Here is an 18,419-nt window from a genome sequence, read left to right as displayed (position 1 = left end):
TTTAAAACTGTACGCTTATAATTCTTCCCCAGTGTTGGAGGAAGGTGCATAACTGATGATGGTAGAAAAAATGTAACCTTATTCTCTTGTTTTCAGATGTATTGCTCTACCTTTCCTTCAAAGTAGTGTAATGATTTACCATGTATTAGAAAAAGGGTGATTTTACTTATAATATTAATAAAACATATTGGTTTGGGATCTTGCTCATAATTAAGCACTGAATGCCTTCAAATCCCTCTCCATTTTAACAACATGCCAGTGCACGTTGCACAAAAAAAGGACAGGCAACATCCCAGGTCATATGAGTGGAATTCTGCTCATGCAATGGGACTTCCCCTTTCCCCTCCTTCTCCCTGCACCCCCCAAATCCCCCAAGGTTCTGGAGCAGATTTGGAGGAGGGGCTGCAGAGGGGAGGAGGAATACTTTCCATCAGTGGTGGCCTTTCCACTGGTGGACAAGCACCATTAGATACAACTCAGCATGATTATATATGGGGTCCTGTATTACATAGCATTGTATTACACAACGTTTCCTACTTGTTCATTTGCCCCAAATGCATACACATGAATAACAAAATTTGCTTTTTTGCTTTTTCCATGTTTATTTTGTCATTTGGAATAAGTGGTTCTTAGCTAATGGACATACTGTAAGCTTACTGTAAACTCTTACTAGTTCATGATGAGCAAAACTTATAAGAGATTAATTTAATCTCAACTTCTTTTATACAAAAATCAATAACAACAAATTAAGCTTCTGTGAACATCACTTTCTTTAATTTTAACAATGACAGTCAAATTCATCTCTTAACTGATCATTTTAGAGGTTACTGAGACCATAATTACAGGCCTAGTCACTATCCTGATGGGTCTTCCTAAGAAATGGAGTCCAGTGGGAACATTTTATCCCCCTGCTTATTCTGTGGATCAGCATTTTCTTCCTTTATACTTCTTAATTCCCTTAAATGGCAATTATTTAAGGCAGTCCAATATACATTCATCCAATAAAATCTAAATAGTAGAAGTGACAGAAAGAAAGAAAAAAACCAGAATGGATCCCAAGGATATGAAGTAGCTCTTAGTGTTTGAAAGGCATCTAAGAACTGGCAAATAGGTAAGAGCTGGGTAAGAAAAACCCAAAGGAAACTATGGGAAATAAAACATAATTTAGAGAATATAAAGGAGATACCAAAATTTCCAAATATCTCAGTTACAGAATGTTCATATCCAAAATTTATAGTCAGTAAGTTCATGGATCACTGCCTTGTTGTGGCGAAGGGGCTTGCGTAACTCAGTGAAGCCATAAGCTATGCCGTGCAGGGCCACCCAAGACGGACAGGTCATGGCAGAGAGTTCTGACAAAATGTGGTCCACTGGAGAAGGAAATGGCAACCCACTCCAGTATTCCTGCCAAGAAAACCCCATGGAACGTATCACAAGGCTAAAAGAGATGACGCCGGAAGATGAGCCCCTCAGGTCGGAAGGTGTCCAATATGCTACTGGGGAAGAGCAGAGGGTATTTCCAAGTAGCGCCAGAAAGAGTGAAGCGGCTGGGCCAAACCCGAAAGGACACTCAGCTGTGGATGTGTCTGGTGGTGAAAAGAAAATCCGATGCTGTAAAGAACAATATTGTTTAGGAACCTGGAATGTCAGATCAATGAATCAAGGTAAGCTGGAGGTGGTCAAACATGAGATGGCAAGATTGAACATCGACATCTTGGGAATCAGCGAACTAAAATGGACAGGCATGGGCGAATTTAATTCAGGTGACCATCATATCTACTATTGTGGGCAAGAATCCCTTAGAAGAAATGGAGTAGCACTCATAGTCAACAAAAGGGTGGGAAAAGCAGTACTGGGGTACAATCTTAAAAATGATAGAATGATCTCAGTACGAATCCAAGGCAAACCATTCAACATCACAGTAATTCAAGTCTATGCCCCAACCACTGAGGCCGAAGAAGCTGAGGTTGATCGGTTCTATGAAGACCTACAACACCTTCTAGAACTAACACCAAAAAAAGAGGTCCTCTTCATCATAGGGGATTGGAATGCTAAAGTAGGAAATCAAGAAATCACCGGGATAACAGGCAGGCATGGCCTGGGTGTACAAAATGAAGCAGGACAAAAGCTAATAGAGTTTTGCCAAGAGAACATGCTGATCATAGCAAACACTCTTTTCCAACAGCACAAGAGGCGACTCTACACATGGACGTCACCAGATGGTCAATATCGAAATCAGATTGATTATGTCCTTTGCAGCCAAAGATGGAGAAGCTCCATACAGTCAGTAAAAACAAGACCTGGAGCTGACTGTGGCTCAGATCATGAGCTGCTTCTTGCAAAATCTCGTCTTAAATTGAAGAACGTCGGGAAAACCACTAAACCGTTCAGGTATGACCTAAATCATATCCCTGATGAATATACAGTGGAGGTGAGGAATAGATTTCAGGGATTAGACCTGATAGACAGAGTGCCTGAGGAACTATGGACAGAGGTCCGTAACATTGTTCAGGAGGCAGCAACTCAATCCATCCCAAAGAAAAAGAAATGCAAGAAAGCAAAGTGGCTGTCTGATGAGGCTTTACAAGTAGCTCACGAAAGAAGGGAAGCGAAAAGCAAGGGAGAAAGGGGAAGATATACCCAACTGAACGCAGTGTTCCAGAGAATAGCAAGGAGAGACAAGAAGGCCTTCTTAAATGAACAATGCAAAGAAATCGAGGAAAACAACAGAATGGGAAAGACTAGAGATCTCTTCAAGAAAATTGGAGATCTCAAGGGAACGTTTTGTGCAAAGACGGGCATGATAAAGGACAAAGAAGGCAGGGACCTAACAGAAGCAGATGAGATTAAGAAGAGGTGGCAAGAATACACAGAAGAACTATACAGGAAAGATCTGAATGTCCCTGATAGCCATGATAGTGCACTCACTGAACTTGAGCCGGACATCCTAGAGAGTGAAGTCAAGTGGGCCTTAGGAAGCATTACTAACAACAAAGCTAGCGGAGATGACAGTATTCCAGCCGAACTATTTAAAATCCTAAAAGATGATGCTGTTAAAGTGCTGCATTCAATATGTCAACAAATCTGGTACACTCAACAGTGGCCACAAGACTGGAAAAGGTCAGTTTACATTCCAATTCCAAAGAAGGGCAACGCCAAAGAGTGTTCAAACTACCGCACAATTGCGCTCATTTCACATGCCAGCAGGGTGATGCTCAAAATCCTACAAGCTAGGCTTCAGCAGTATGCGAACCGAGAACTACCGGAAGTACAAGCTGGGTTTAGAAGAGGCAGAGGAACTAGAGATCAAATCGCCAACATTCGCTGCATCATGGAGAAAGCAAGAGAATTCCAGAAAAACGTCTATTTCTGCTTCATTGACTACGCTAAAGCCTTTGATTGTGTGGATCACAACAAACTGTGGCAAATTCTTAAAGTGATGGGAGTACCAGACCACCTTACCTGTCTCCTGAGAAACCTGTACGAGGGTCAAGAAGCAACAGTAAGAACCAGACATGGAACAACCGATTGGTTCAAAATTGGGAAAGGAGTACGACAAGGCTGCATATTGTCACCCTGCTTATTTAACTTATATGCAGAGTACATCATGAGAAATGCCGGGTTGGATGAATCAGAGGTCGGAATTAAGATTGCTGGGAGAATTATCAACAACCTCCGATATGCAGACGATACCACCCTAATGGCAGAAAGCGAAGAGGATCTAAAGAGCCTCTTGTTGAGGGTGAAAGTGGAGAGTGCAAAAGCTGGTTTGAAACTCAACATTAAAAAAACTAAGATCATGGCATCTGGCCCCATCACTTCCTGGCATATAGAAGGGGACGAAATGGAAGCAGTGACAGATTTTACTTTCTTGGGCTCCAAGATCACCGCAGACGGTGACTGTAGCCATGAAATTAAAAGACGCTTGCTCCTGGGGAGGAAAGCTATGGCCAACCTAGACAGCATAGTAAGAAGCAGAGACATCACCTTGCCGACAAAGGTCCGTCTAATCAAAGCTATGGTTTTCCCAGTAGTAATGTATGGCTGTGAGAGCTGGACTATAAGGAAGGCTGAGCGCCGAAGAATTGATGCTTTCGAACTGTGGTGCTGGAGAAGACTCTTACGAGTCCCCTGGACTGCAAGGAGGTCAAATCAGTCCATCCTAAAGGAAATCAACCCTGAGTGCTCATTGGAAGGACAGATAATGAAGCTGAAGCTCCAATATTTTGGCCACCTAATGCGAAGAGAAAACTCCCTGGAAAAGACCCTGATGCTGGGAAAGACTGAAGGCAAAAGGAGAAGGGGACGGCAGAGGATGAGATGGCTAGATAGCATCACGGATGCAATGAATATGAACTTGAGCACGCTCCGGGAGAGAGCGCAGGACAGGAAGGCCTGGCGTGCTATGGTCCATGGGGTCACGAAGAGTCGGACACGACTGAACAACAACAACAAGTTGAGAGTAGCACAGTAGAAGAAGAGAACACTTAAAATTAACATGGCTGAACACAAAGTCTGTTTCCTAGTGCAAGAAGGACCAGCCTCTGTGTTCTTAGATACCTCTCTGTTCCACAGACAGAGGTCCTGGTGCTGTAGGAGTATATTTTACTGCACAAACTGCCCCACCCCTACATAGGGAGGCACCATGTAGCAATATGAGCTTCCTTGTTGTGGGGAATGTACATCCAGTGTAACACTACATAAAATAAGGAAGTTTACATTTATTATAATTATTATTACATGTATTACATTTATTATAGTCAAGTTACATCTCTTGATTTTGTATATAACATAAAGGCTGCAATTCTATGCACGTTTAGACAGAAAAAAAGTCTTACAACTCCCAGCACTGCCTAGCCATCATAGGATTATGCCCTGAAGGGTCTTACAGTTGAAAATAGGTTGTTTTCCTTGAAAGAAACAAGACAATTAAAAAAACCCAAACACACCACATTTACTGTGGCCAGATAAAATTGAAGTAGGATCAAATCTAACCCACGGGTTATAGGTTTGCCATCATGGCCTTAGAAGCATTGAAGGCCTATTTGTTTCAGTCCCGTTGAAGAAAGAGGGTACATTTCAAAACACTGAGATATTAATTCAAAATTATTTTTAGGCTGCCTTTTAGTGTAGAACCCTCCCAAGGCAGCATACAAAGAAACAGTAGAAAACCGTAAAATTGAATAAAAACCAAAATTACAAATAAAACTAGCAGCCCTCAAATTAATAAAAGGCCAGCCAGAATAAGTAGGTCTTCTGAGCTTTCCTGAAGACCTGCAATGAAGGGGCTGGATCAGCCCCAATGGAAACTAATTTCAGAGATGCAGGACCACTACCAAAAATGCCCTCTCCACTGTAATCATCAAGCAAACCATGCTTGTCAACAGCCAAGTCACAAGGGCCTCTGTTGATGATCTCAGAGTGTGGGTAGGCTGGGACAGGTAAAGGCAGTTCTTCAAGTAGTTTGGGACCAAACTATTTAAAGCTTTAAAACTAAAACCAGTTTAAATTGGACCTGGCCAGCCCCCACTGGTATTAGGGTAGCGATACTCTGCACCAACGGAAGTTTCCACACCATCTTTAATGGCACCCCTATGTAGAGTGCATTACAATAGTTCAGCCAGGTCACCAGAGCATGATTAACTAAGGTAAGATCAGTCCTCACAAGATACGGTCCCAGCTGGAATACCAGCCTAAGCTGGTAAAAAGTACTCCTGCCCCCCCCCCCCCGAGCTTCTCCATTTAGCACCAAGTCCAAGAGCACTCCAAAACTGCATACTTGGTTTTTCAGAGCAAGTGTAATCCCAGCTAAGACCAGATGTATTCCTCTATCCAGGTTGGTCTATTTCCCTACCCAGAATACCTCCATCTTGTCTGGATTAAGTCTCAGCTTGTTTGTCTTCATCCATCCCAAAACCACTTCCAGACACCAGTTCAAGAGTTCTACAGACTCCCTAGAATTTTTAGATGAAAGTAGGGATAGAGCTTAGTGCCATTGGCATATTGATGGCACTTCAGCCCAAATCCCCAAATGACTTCCCCCAGTAGTTTCATGTAGATGTTGAAAAGCATAGTGACAAGACATTACCTCGCAGTACCTTGTGTGCTGATGGCTATGGAGTGGTACAGAAGTCTCCAAACACCATTTTCTGAGACTATTTGTCCAGGAAGGACTGGAACCACTGTAACACTGTGCCCCCCTAGGCCCAACACAGATAAGTGATCCAGAAATGGTTGATGGTATTGAAAGCTGCTGAGAGGTCCAGGAGAACCAACAGGATTGCACTCTTCCTGTCCATTTCCTGGCATGAGTTATCTACTAGGGTGACTAAGACTGTTTCTGTCCCAAACCCTGGCCTGAGGCCAGAATGGAATAGATCCAAATAATCAGCATTATCCAACTCTACCTGGAGTTGAGAAGCCACCACCACCCTTGCTCAAGAATGGCAAATTTGACACTGGGCTGTAATTATAAGAAACCATTGGATTTAAACCAGGTTTCTTCAGTAGTGGCCTCACCACTGTTTCCTTTAAACCAGTGAGGATCATCACTTCCCTCAAGGAGGAGGCATTAATCACCTCTGAGATTCAAATACCCACAACAGAATGAACAAGGGACCAGAGAATAAGTGGTGGGCCTTAATCCTCCAACCAGCTGCCATGTTCTCAGGTTGTACAAGCTGAAAGATATCCCTAGTAATATGGCTAGACACCATTCCAGTCACATCCATCTCTGTTAATCAATGGAGTCAGCATGGATACAAGAAATGTTATACGCAAAATGTCCAGCAAATTGGTCACTGTGGGCTTTTGAGGGCTGAAGTTGTTGCTTTACAGGGACTACTCCAACAAGACCCTTTACCACCCAAAAGAGCTCCGCAGGATGACAGTTAGCAGACGCAATGGTTGTGGAGAAGTAAGAGCTCTTCATGGCTATAGAATAAGATTGAAGATGGATTCTTATCTGTATCTGGTTATAGTCATTATTTATTTATTTGTTATATTTATATACTACTAAATATAATAAAATCCCTATAAGTCTTTCACAATTCTAGTCACTGACCCTGTTGTTTCATTGCCCTCAACTCACCATAACGCCAGGTGTAGCTCTGTGTCTGGGTTGAGGACATTTGGGAGTGATTGTATCAAGAGAATGGGACATCATCCCCTCATTCCAAGCAGACACCAAGGCCTTGGCAGGACCATTGGCTAAACAGAAAATCCCCAAGGGGCCTCAGAAAACCATCCAGATTCAGCAGTCTCTGGGAGCAGACCATCTAACACAGTCCACCACCCCTGTGGAGGATACAGCAGCCTGAAAACTGAAAATGATCAGGTAATTATCTGTTCCATGCCAACTGAGTCATTTCTGGCTCCCTCACTTACAGATCATTATCCCCGAGCCCAAAACCAAATCTAAGGTATGACTTGCCACGTTGTTGGACCATGACATTCTGAGTTGCTTCTGTCAAGGCAGACTTGGTATGAATACTAAAGTGTCCCATGACCACTAACCTTGAGATCCACGCAGTCAGCTCAGGCAGGAAGACTATTAAGTAGCAGGGAGGTTCATACACCAAAAGAATCCCAGTCCTGTCTTGAGATCCCAGTACCAGGTTCAGGCATTCAAAGCTAGCTGACGGCTGAACTGGCTACCTGATCAGGAAGATGGAATCCCTGCAGACCAAGGCTACCCCTCCCTCCTCTTAGAGAATGCCTACAATGAATGAAAGCCAGTACTGATTTGCCACAGGTGGCTGTGATTCAGGGCCACTTGCACATGCCACCTGGCCCTCTGTCGAGGTGGGGGCTCTGTCAGAGGATGAGGCCCCTTTTCTCAAAATCTCCTGCTAGGTTCAAGAGCTAGAAATATCTGTTTGGTTGGATGGAGGACAGCTGTTGTTGGGGAGGGGGGCAGTAAAACAATCCAATTTTTTGCATGTTTACTCAGACATACATTCCACTGTGTTCAATGGGACCTACTCCCTAGTAAGTATGTTTAGAATTGTAGCCAAAAGGTTTGTCAAGGATGTGATTAGTGAGACAATATGGGTTGTAGTCATTGTCAGGAAAAAAGATTTGACTGCAGCTTGATATAGCAAACGGAAATGGGAGGAATTCTAGAAGGCATTTTTCCTTACTGAATTAGCCTAGCTGCTCTAGTAAGGGATTTCAATGTTGCCACACACCTATCACATTATATTGAAATTTACATTGTAATTACAAGTTATATTGGCATTTTTGATCAAAACCTCTATGATATATTAACCACACACACAAAATTTAATATCCAAGTGCAACAAAGCTGCACTGAGATGCTTGCTATTTTCACCCCCTACTCAGTCTGATCAGGAAAAGCAATGAGGTAATGACTTGAGGTTCCATTCAATTCTGTTACTCTATACTACTGACAGCACAAGTCCAAGCAAAACAATTATATTGGGGACCATGTATTAATTCCTTCCTGTTTTCTAGCTAGAGACCTGAAACTTGCAGGTGACAATTATCTCCAGACGTTTACAGCCAGGTGATGATGGGCTTTTGCAAAACAGGGAATATCTATTTAAAAAACGTACGTAAGGATGAAAACAATCCACTTCACCCTGCTTAATTTTTTAGAAATACAAGTGTAAGGTAATCTATATTGGTTACATGAAATTTATCTTTCTTTAGAGCTAGAAGAACATTTTTGCAAGGTTTTTATTTCAAGCACATGCTAAAATTACTGTTCTGCACAAGAGAGGAAAAGGAGTCTCTGCCAATCAATATGACACGCAGTTGAACGACTGATACTAATAGCTATTACTAGAGTAAACCTGCTTGAAGCTGAGCTACTGCTTACTGTTTTCTTTATATAAAACATACCACCAATCAAGGATACTGTTTTATGTCGCTTGGAACTTAAGCAGCTAGTAGCACTTTCCAATATTTGCACTAACAATGACAAGCCTTTTAACATTTTCAGCTTTAAGGTTTTTTTAAAATAAATAAATAAAAAAACAACAAACAAACAAACAAATAAATAAACAAATAATAAAAGCATTAAAATGTGTAGGACTTCGCGTGGAACTTTAAAACTGACACTGAAGTTACAACTGGAGAAGGTTGAAATCTGGCAGAGAGGTTGATCTATATCCATTCTTAGTGGCTTTGCTCATATGAAGCATACAGTTATTCCATGTATCCAACTGACTTAGTTCCATTCACTCTGTTAATTAATATGCAGCATACAACTTACTGCTTTGCAGGTATAGAGAACCTGAGTAAAATGAAACTAAACTGGCCACTATACATGTGTATTTTATTTCCCCTTTTATACTTCCTATTTATTACATTTATTACATAAACTTTCCTCAGTTATGCATGTGTAAGTCTTACTGTCCATATGCATGCCTACAGCCATTTCTATTTTTTAAACCAACTGGGGGCATGAAATGGAATAAAGGCAAAGGAAAAATGAATGTTAGAAAAAATAAGCAAAATTCTGAGAAATAAATATCAACTATCTAGGTTATGAAATTTTATATCTTCACTTGACATTCAACGACTACAGCTTCTGCTTGGTAATATAGCCATACTTTGATAAAAATCACATAATAGATCACACTATAACTTTTAGCAATCATTTCCCACACACCCCTTAATAATTTGATGGATGCTTCTGTCAAGAAGGATAAAGATCACAATTTTATTTAAGCATAACTACTTGAACTTTCAGGATTCCATTCATGAATATTGCAACTGTTAACAACTGATAGGATCACAGTTTGTCCCATTTTGATGATGTAATCATAGAGATGCTTGCTTTGTTTCGTGCAGGCTATGGATATAGAAAGAGAGATTTATGTGTGGCAAAAATGAGTTGTGACCTTAGTAGCATTTGCTTCGTAAAAATGTTTCCCTAAAATTTATCGAAGTTTTCTCGGAACAATATGCTAGATAGAACTGGAACAGAGATATGGCTCTTTACCTCTGAAGTAAAATAGAAAAGATAGAGGCCTGACTTACTCAAGTGGTGATTAATTGATCTGCCATACCAGGAATTTTAGACCCCAGGAGCCAATAATACACTTGGGATGTTGCCAACAAAGCCGCATTTCAATAGTATTCTTTCTTCTTTATTTTCAATTAAATGGCATTAGTTTTACCATGAAAGTAGACAACAAACTATTTCAGGCAATACACATGCAACTAGATAGAGGTCTATCAAATATAAAAGAATTTATGTTAGGTGACTAGAATGATAGAGTACAAATTATTTAGGAGAATACTATCTGTTGTTGCTTCTACACAGAAGAAAACCTTGCAGGTTAAGAATTCATGTATGAAATTTTGTTACATGGAAGATCCACAATTACATTGGAGTCCCCATAATTATCTCCTAAAAGCAGCCATGGAGTGGGGCACAATTTGAATCAGGCAAGTGGCAAGGGGGGGGGGGAGTCTAATCCTTTCCCACAGTGCTCTGACTCCGACCCAAATCACCCTGTCAGCACTGCTATAGGTCACAGACAGGAAAATATACCGGTACAAGGGTTTTTGCCTTCTGCTACTAAAAGCAGCTCTAGGGGAATGGGGTGTTTTTTGGATTGGCACTGCAGTGCAGAGGAAAGAGTTAGACTATTTCCTGTTTCTTTCTCCCCACCCCACCCCTGGTGGCTGCTTTTAGGAGAAGAAAATTACATGGGGAGATTCAATCATGTCTAGTTTTGGTTTAAACTAGAAGACCTGTGTCCTAATTCAGATGTATAGAGGCTAATGATTGGCATATGATAGCGAGAAGAAAGCACTCTGTAAATATCAGAAGTGCTCTCCTTTACTGCTGCTCACCATGTGCTACAGAGTCCAGACCTAGCATTGGCAACAAGTTCTGAGGCTAAGCAGACATTCAAAAAAAAATCTGATCTAAAAAAAATTATAACTAAAAGTAAATGACCGTGCTTCACTTTATAACTGAATGCAAAATACCTCTTCGAAACCAGTGATTGTGAGTCACATATGAATGAAATACAGATGTTAAACAAACTGTATCAAAACTGCATTCTTCCTAGGCCAAATTCATGCATGCTACACTACAAAGTGCTTTCTTGCCACAACCATTTAAGTGTATCCATTTGAGTACATGAAGAATCTGATAACAACAGCTACAAATATGTTCTTACCAGCATGCAGGTAAGCTAGGTCAGGGTTCTCGATGTCAGGATGTAGTTCTTTCAGATGGTTGCGAAATTCCACTGGGATATTGGTTCCATATTCACATTTAGGACAGTTGTACATCTTTACTCCTTCATGTTTGCCTGTGTGCAGGATATGCTTGCGAATATTTTCAGCACAGTTGGACCTAAAGTGCAGTGACAAAATAATGAAGTTACATTATACATGCATACTCACATGCTGAATTGAAATATTGCTGTAAAACGGTCGGCTTCCCACAGTTAGGCTTGTGAGTAACTTCCCTTTATATGACTGATACTGACATTCACCAAGCCTTCCAGGAAAACACACATTAGGAGAAGTTTTAGTAGAATTCAAAAATGCATTTTCAATACATTTGTAAATGATCTTTCTTACAACTTCGAATCAATCACATCTTTCCTGGGCAAACGTATTGTCTTTGGATGGATCCTAAAAAGTACTGGTCTATTAACTAAAAAGGCTTGGGATTGGGAATATTTACTGCCATTCCACAGAACCTGATGCAGAAGTGCTGCATAGATGTTACACATCACAGGCAAATATACTACAGATATACTTTGGATAAAAATATACAGAGTTCAAATGAAAATAAAGCTTGATCTTACATTATAGTTTTCATTCTCTTTCCAAATCTTAAGCAGAAATAAAGGCATGATATTGCCTTATCTTGCCTTATATGTATGGAGGAGAGGGATTGTAATAACCAAGATGGAGCCAGACAAGATGCAGTGGCATTGCAGAGGACTGTGGGTACATAGGTTGGCCCTCTATGTCCAGCAACCAGCATGGCCACAAAACTATTGTGCCATCAAGCTGGAGTGGCTGCTGGGGATACTGGAAACAGCTCAACCTTCTAGTCCCATTGCCTTGCAGCTTCTGGAATGTCACCAGCAGTGTGTTCCATGTACATAAACCCTGCATGCTAGAAGGGTTCTTGTCTAGCCATGTGAGGCTGGAAACATGCCCAACATACCTGTAGTACAAAGGGTTCCATGTATGTTCTGTTCACAGTATCTCAACTAGAAGAAATGCATGAAACTTTGCTAGCAGGCCCCTGGTGAAATTGTGCATACATATAGCTTCTGAACCTCACTCCACAGCCCCCACTGGAAGGAGCAGATCCTGTCCTGAATAGTTTTTCTACACTTCAGTGGAGGTTTTGGAGGACATTCGTCTTATGGCTCTCATCAAAAATTCTGAGTGACCTCCAATGCACAGCAGAATCTCTCATGTGCATACTTTTTCCCATTTACTTCCATAACTGTGCAGCAATGTGCATGCAGGAGAATGAATGCAGACACCTGTCCATCCATACAATCAGATGGAGAAGCCTATGTGTACAGAGGAAGTTTGTGTGGGCGTCACAAGCCCTGAATGAGCAAAGAGCTATGGGATCAAGCTCTATGTTTTAGATGCTTGGGGCATGTATGAGCATATTTTTTCTTTGCACTAAGCATTTTCAGTATAAGAACATAAACTCATAAATGAATAAATACATGTTTTAAAAATTGCCAAGGCAGCCATGGAAAAATGTAGAGGTAAAAAGAAAAATAAACAACACACAAAAAACCCACCAGTAACTACACAACAGTAAAGATAAGACTGAGTGAACATAGGGCTGTCTAAGAGCTTTAAGAGCATTCTGGACATTTTAAACAGTTCTTTGCTAAAGTGACAGGTTCCCTAAAATATCTACGAGAGGTAGGTCAATTAAAGGCAGGAGTTTCATGCCATCACCTATGAGGTGATCACAAAAAGCTGATATATGCCTTATGGTGCTGTCTAACCTTACCTTCTGTCATGGACAACTGTTATATAATAACATACTAGCGAAGTAACAGAGAAGACACCTATCATCGTCAATATAATTAAGAAAAACTCTTGAGCTCTCTCAAGCAATTTCACAGGACTAGTCACTGCTATAAGGAGTGTATTGTAGCAACAATTTTATAATGGGTACTTTAAAGAAAAGAGAAAAGAGAAAATAGAATTCATAAGGATTGTTCCTATAACTGCATTTTAATGGATAATTTATTAAGACAGTGGAAATGAATGACTGCTATGAAATCAAATGTTCACAGACGTCCACAGGCTTACACATACATTTAGGTCTTGCTAGTTTTCAAAGCTTTATCCAAATGCTACTTCTGATTTAGCCTAAACATGTCTCTTCTTCCATTCTGAACCATCCTTAAATTTGGGGTTTCCTATTTATTTATTTTATACCCTGACCTTATTAACCATGGTGCTGAGCAAGTAGTTCACTGGACTAGGCGTAATGATCCTAGTGTCTAAACAATGGTGCAATTTTTCTCTTTCCATCAGCCCTGAGAAATGACTCCAAACCCTGACACAACTATACTGGACATTGGGTTCTTCTAAAAATGAAGCTAGTTAGGATGGTATCTTTGCTTTCTGGAAATAATGATAAGATACAGCATGGTCTTTATATGGGATTGGAGGGTAAATCTTTCTAGGTAGCATAAACAGTTTTAAAAATCTGGAGTACTGGTATTTCTAAAACTTGTAAATCTTTCAGAAAGGGTAAACTGAAATTTATACAGAAGAATTTAAACTCCTGAAGCGAAGCTACTATCAAATACTTCATCAGAGGTGCTGAATACTCAAGGAGCTGCTTGCAATAGTGTAGATTCTGTGAGAAAGAGGAATGGATGGGGAAATCCACAGCAAGTCATCATCTATGATTAAACGGGGATTTTGAATTAGATAGGTATATTAGGAGATTTGTGGCACACTAGCAGCTAGGATGTGGGATTCTAAGAATTGCTCTGCTCTGCTCACCGGGAACTCTTTTTATCTTGCTGTTGTCAGTCAGAAAAGCCTGATGCTGAACCACAGCTGGATGTGCACAGCTCTCAGACCACATGCGACACCTTTCCCTCTTTATCTGTTGACATTGCACTAATAGGAAGCTTAAGTCACTTTGCTAGATATTCTGAACATGCTATCAGCATTTTAAGTTTTATCACTATGTGATAAGCCTTAACACCATCATAGGATCCTGACCTCTCATCCTCAGAGTACGAGGCTCCTGAGTTAACACAATCGGGAGAGGGCTTGGTTACAGATGGGTGTCATGATATTTCCACCTCCTTAGGACCTACTTCTCCAGGAAGGCCCCAGGGACCAGCTCTCCTATATCCAGAGTAGGGTGTGCTACCTCCTTTGCATTCTGATGACTCTAGCCATGAAGATTTCACCACAGCACAGCCATTTCCATCTCATTGCAGCCTGAGGCTGCAGCAACATACTGGCCCCCTTTACAGGAGAAGGCTTTGGTTAATAGAGAAATGGGGCTAAAAGAATCCAAACGATACTTAAGGCTGATTCATAATCTGCTGCTTGGTGGAGCAACAGACAGGCAAGTTTGCTTTGCCTGGTTTCCAACCCTGGCACTCCTTGGAGCTGTCTGTGTTGCTGTTCTGTTTTTGCCTCTCTGGGAAACCTGACTCCTGCTTGTTCAGAATCCAGCTAAACCTGACTTGCCTCAAGTCCTCAGTGTGAATCAGATTCAAAGTGGACATCCTGTAATATGAACCTCATAGTGCCCAATGATGTTTAACCCTTACTATGGCAGGGTTCATGGACTGAAACAGAACACATTCTGAGCAGTAACAATTATTAGACTAAAGACAAATGCAATATAATAAGAATGAAGGCTGTCTGGGCGTCACTGGCATGCTTTGCTGGATTTTTCAAGGAGGATGGCCTAATTTTTTGGAATCTAGTGATGCTCCTTCAGAGGAGAATGGAGTAAGAATCTGAGGAAATAAAGGAGCTTGGGGGATGAAAAGTCTGTGTTTCTTATTTATTTATTTTCCCCTCATGTGGAGTCCTCCCCGTGGAGTATTTAATGCTGGCAAAAAGACTTAATTTACAAAGTCATTCCTGTAGGGAGTGGCCCTAGATTGTGGAAGACAACTGGTTGGGCCAAAGATAGGCGAAGGTGTTGTGTAACACCTCAAAATTCCTCTTTAATGCAGCTTCTTCCCACCAGAGATTAGGGTCCTTAATGGCTACAAGGGACCTAGTTGTTATCTAACCAGATTACTTGGTCAGAGCATCAACAGAAACATCAACTTTTGGAACTGAAATAATGTCTTGGTTGAGTTTTGGGTTTCATGGCATGTGCCCCTCTCCTCCTTGAGGAGGAGGTGGATTTGCATTCAGATGAAGTTACCCTCATCAACTTCCTTTGGACATGAGGACTGAGGTTCCTCAATGTCCTGTTTTTGTAAATAAATCTGCAGTGTGAAGAGTGTCTGGTCTAGCAATTTATCTGAAACGTCAAGGGGGAAGAGCCTGACCTGGGGCTGTTATCAGCGTTCCCCCTTCATAGCAAAACAGGTCCTCATCCTCCTTATCAGAAGAATCCCCTCCAGCGATCTCTCAGTCTTACATTTTTTCTTGACCCACTGTTGCTGGGGAGTATCTCAAATGGATCCACTTATCCTGTGTGGGCAGGCAGATACTCTAAGTCAGTGGTTCTCAACCTTCCTAATGCCGCGACCCTTTAATACAGTTCCTCATGTTGTGGTGACCCCCAACCATAAAATTATTTTCGTTGCTACTTCATATTACTTATGAAGTAATATGCTACTTATTAGCTTTAATAAAACAAAAGATGATACATGGCATGGTTCAGTCAATACAGTTCATTAACGTTTCCTATGATTCACCATTCTCTGTGTTGTTGTTTTTACATACCTGTTACTATCACAAGGGGCAGTATTCACATCAACCACAGCTGAATATAAAAAGACCGATCAGCATCCAGATTAAGTTCCCATGGTACAGATTTTTTTTTTTGCAGTAGTTGATGATTTTACAGTACATGATTTTACATTTACCCAGTAATTATAATTCATGAAGTGTCATTTTACCTCCAATACTGCTGCTTTCAACACAGTAGCTGCTTTTAACAGAGTAGCTGCTTTCAACACAGCAGCTGCTCTCTACACAGTAGCTGCTCTCTACACATGTGTGACTGGTCTGCATAAGTACATTATGACGCCAACCCTGTCACATACACCTGTATTTGTATGGGGTGTATGTGATGGGGTTGGCGTGATGATGTCATCACGCCGGGTACTCGTATGTGGGCATATCTGCATGTGGGCAGACCCGCCTGGAGACGGATAGAGGAGCGGTGTCTCGGTTCCTAAGACCATCGGAAATATGTGTTTTCCGATGGTCTTAGGCGACCCCTGTGAAAAGGTCGTTCAACCCCCAAAGGGGTCGCGACCCACAGGTTGAGAACCGCTGCTCTAAGTAGTTGACCTCCCCACCCCCCTTGATAAGTGGAAATGTTTGAAGTGGGAATTTACATGCGAGGGCTTACACATGTGAAGAGTTTTATGACTTTGAAAGGAAGGGTATTTGACATTCAGGAGCCAGAAGATGAACCTTCACCTGTATCTTTACAGACTCTTTTACACCTTTGGGAATGAGCTTTTCAGCTTCACCTTCAGTGTTCCTCACAACAGCATGAGAGCAGCCCTTGTCATCAGGAATAGAAACCCAGAGAACTAACCCCCTCTCCAAAAAAAGGATCTCCAATTTTCTCTTTCTTTTTGAATATTTTTCTTTCTTTGGACCACAAAGCCCCCAACCCAAACCAAGGGCTTCAGGTTGGATCCATACTCTGCCCTTTGGGGACTTCAAACCTAAACGATGACTGGGGCCAACAGTGCCTAAGATGGCATCCAGTGATAGGGAGTTCCCACATGCAGATTCCTCCAGCTATCATCAAAACAAAAGAACCTGTCATTTTAGGGAGTGGCATAAAAGAATGCAGAAAGGTGACTTTCTTAGCTCAGTGTGTCTGCATCGGGGGTTGGGGTAGAGAGGATCAGGGTAACTGCTGGGATATTTCTTGCCTGTGTGCGGCTAATTCTTGAAAGAGCTGCTACCTTGTCCCTTTACTACACATGTACCAGGAAGAGATGCTATTTTGATTTATGCTGTAGACATTCTGTGTGTGTGTGTGTGTGTGTGTGTAAGCTCAAACTAAAAAAGAGTGAGATTCTGCTGTCTCCTCAGAGGCAGCAGAGGAAGCCCATCCTCGGGGAGGAAATTGTTCAGTTGGATCCTGTACCCTTGTCATACCAGAAGGAGTGACTTCCCCCTTGTCAAGAAAGAACCAGTAAGAAAGAAATAATTAGATATCAGCACCGTCTCATAGAATTTGAGGACCAGCACCAAAGGTCCACAAGAAAAGTCTAAAAGTTTAGAAATGAAATTCATGTTGGGCAACTAAACAGAAGTGATAAGCTCCTGTTTTATTCATGCCTTCCCAGAGAGAATTACGAATATTCTTGCAGAGCCAGAGGAACACACACAGGAAGGTTACCAAGGCTAACCTTCAAGATTTGTAGACAGCCTTAATATAAGCTTGCCTTACAAATGCCATGCAATCAAATATACCTGTACATACTCAATGTGCAGAATCAAAGACAATAGCAGGCAAAACAACAACCAAAATACACCCCCACACACACACACACACACACAAGCCCTATCCACAAATGTTGATATTCATGTATTTTAACTTCTCCTGACACCCCAATGTTTCATAAGGAAAATAATCAAAACCTGGTTGGAATTAATACTGACAGTATTGGAGTAATATGCTAGTATATCGTAGTAACAATGCTTTCAGCTTTTCTGCATTTGCAGCTTTACAAGGTTTTTTTTAATGATCTATTTGTTATGACATACAGTATGTGTGACAGATGTCCAATGCTGGCTGCTATAAAGTAGCAGAGGCCTGTAGGGCAGGAGCAAGAACCTGCGCATCAGCACTGAAATGCTTGAGAAAACTGGTAAGTTATTGCTCTTGTCCCAGAATCCCTTCAGCAAAAGTTGCATGTCTAAATGGCATCTCCAACCACACACACTTTCATACTCACCCTTCTAGTACACCAGTTTCCCAAGTGTAAAAATAATCCAAATTATTTGCATATGAACCTTTAAGTAGGTAGCTGTGTTCTATAGCAGCAAGCAGCATTCAATCTTTTAAATACAAGAGGAGAATAAATACTCCCTCAGAAGTTAGCTAAAGGAAGAGTTGCAGTGACATTTTCTTTACCGTCCCACCCGAAAACAGGTTGCAAGTACATAGCATTCAGAGTTTTGTATACATGAGAAAGCTCTGCTAGTCTTCCATCCAAAGTGTGTTTTGAAAGATATGGCACAAGTGA

At 41.3% G+C, this 18,419-nt stretch overlaps 1 protein-coding gene across 9 annotated transcripts in view; it reads right to left on the bottom strand.

The window, feature by feature from the left end:
• Positions 1 to 18,419, bottom strand: part of ZNF407 (zinc finger protein 407) — a 565,758-nt gene that overhangs the window by 198,983 nt on the left and 348,356 nt on the right. For 8 of the 9 annotated variants that reach the window (XM_084850004.1, XM_084849996.1, XM_084849995.1 and 5 more), the window contains one exon: positions 11,163 to 11,341. In XM_084850004.1, the coding sequence (XP_084706130.1) occupies positions 11,163 to 11,341 (179 nt within the window). Of the gene's footprint in view, positions 1 to 4,325; positions 9,821 to 11,162; positions 11,342 to 18,419 lie in introns of those variants that run through there. The other variant, XM_084850000.1, reaches the window with a different exon arrangement.

Source organism: Heloderma suspectum, chromosome 4 (genome assembly GCF_057233095.1).
Source record: "Heloderma suspectum isolate Gila_16-S chromosome 4, 16-S_ref, whole genome shotgun sequence".
Classification (NCBI taxonomy): Eukaryota; Metazoa; Chordata; class Lepidosauria; order Squamata; family Helodermatidae; genus Heloderma; species Heloderma suspectum.
Note: the sequence above shows the minus strand (reverse complement) of the source record. Positions and strands in the feature narration are given on the sequence as shown.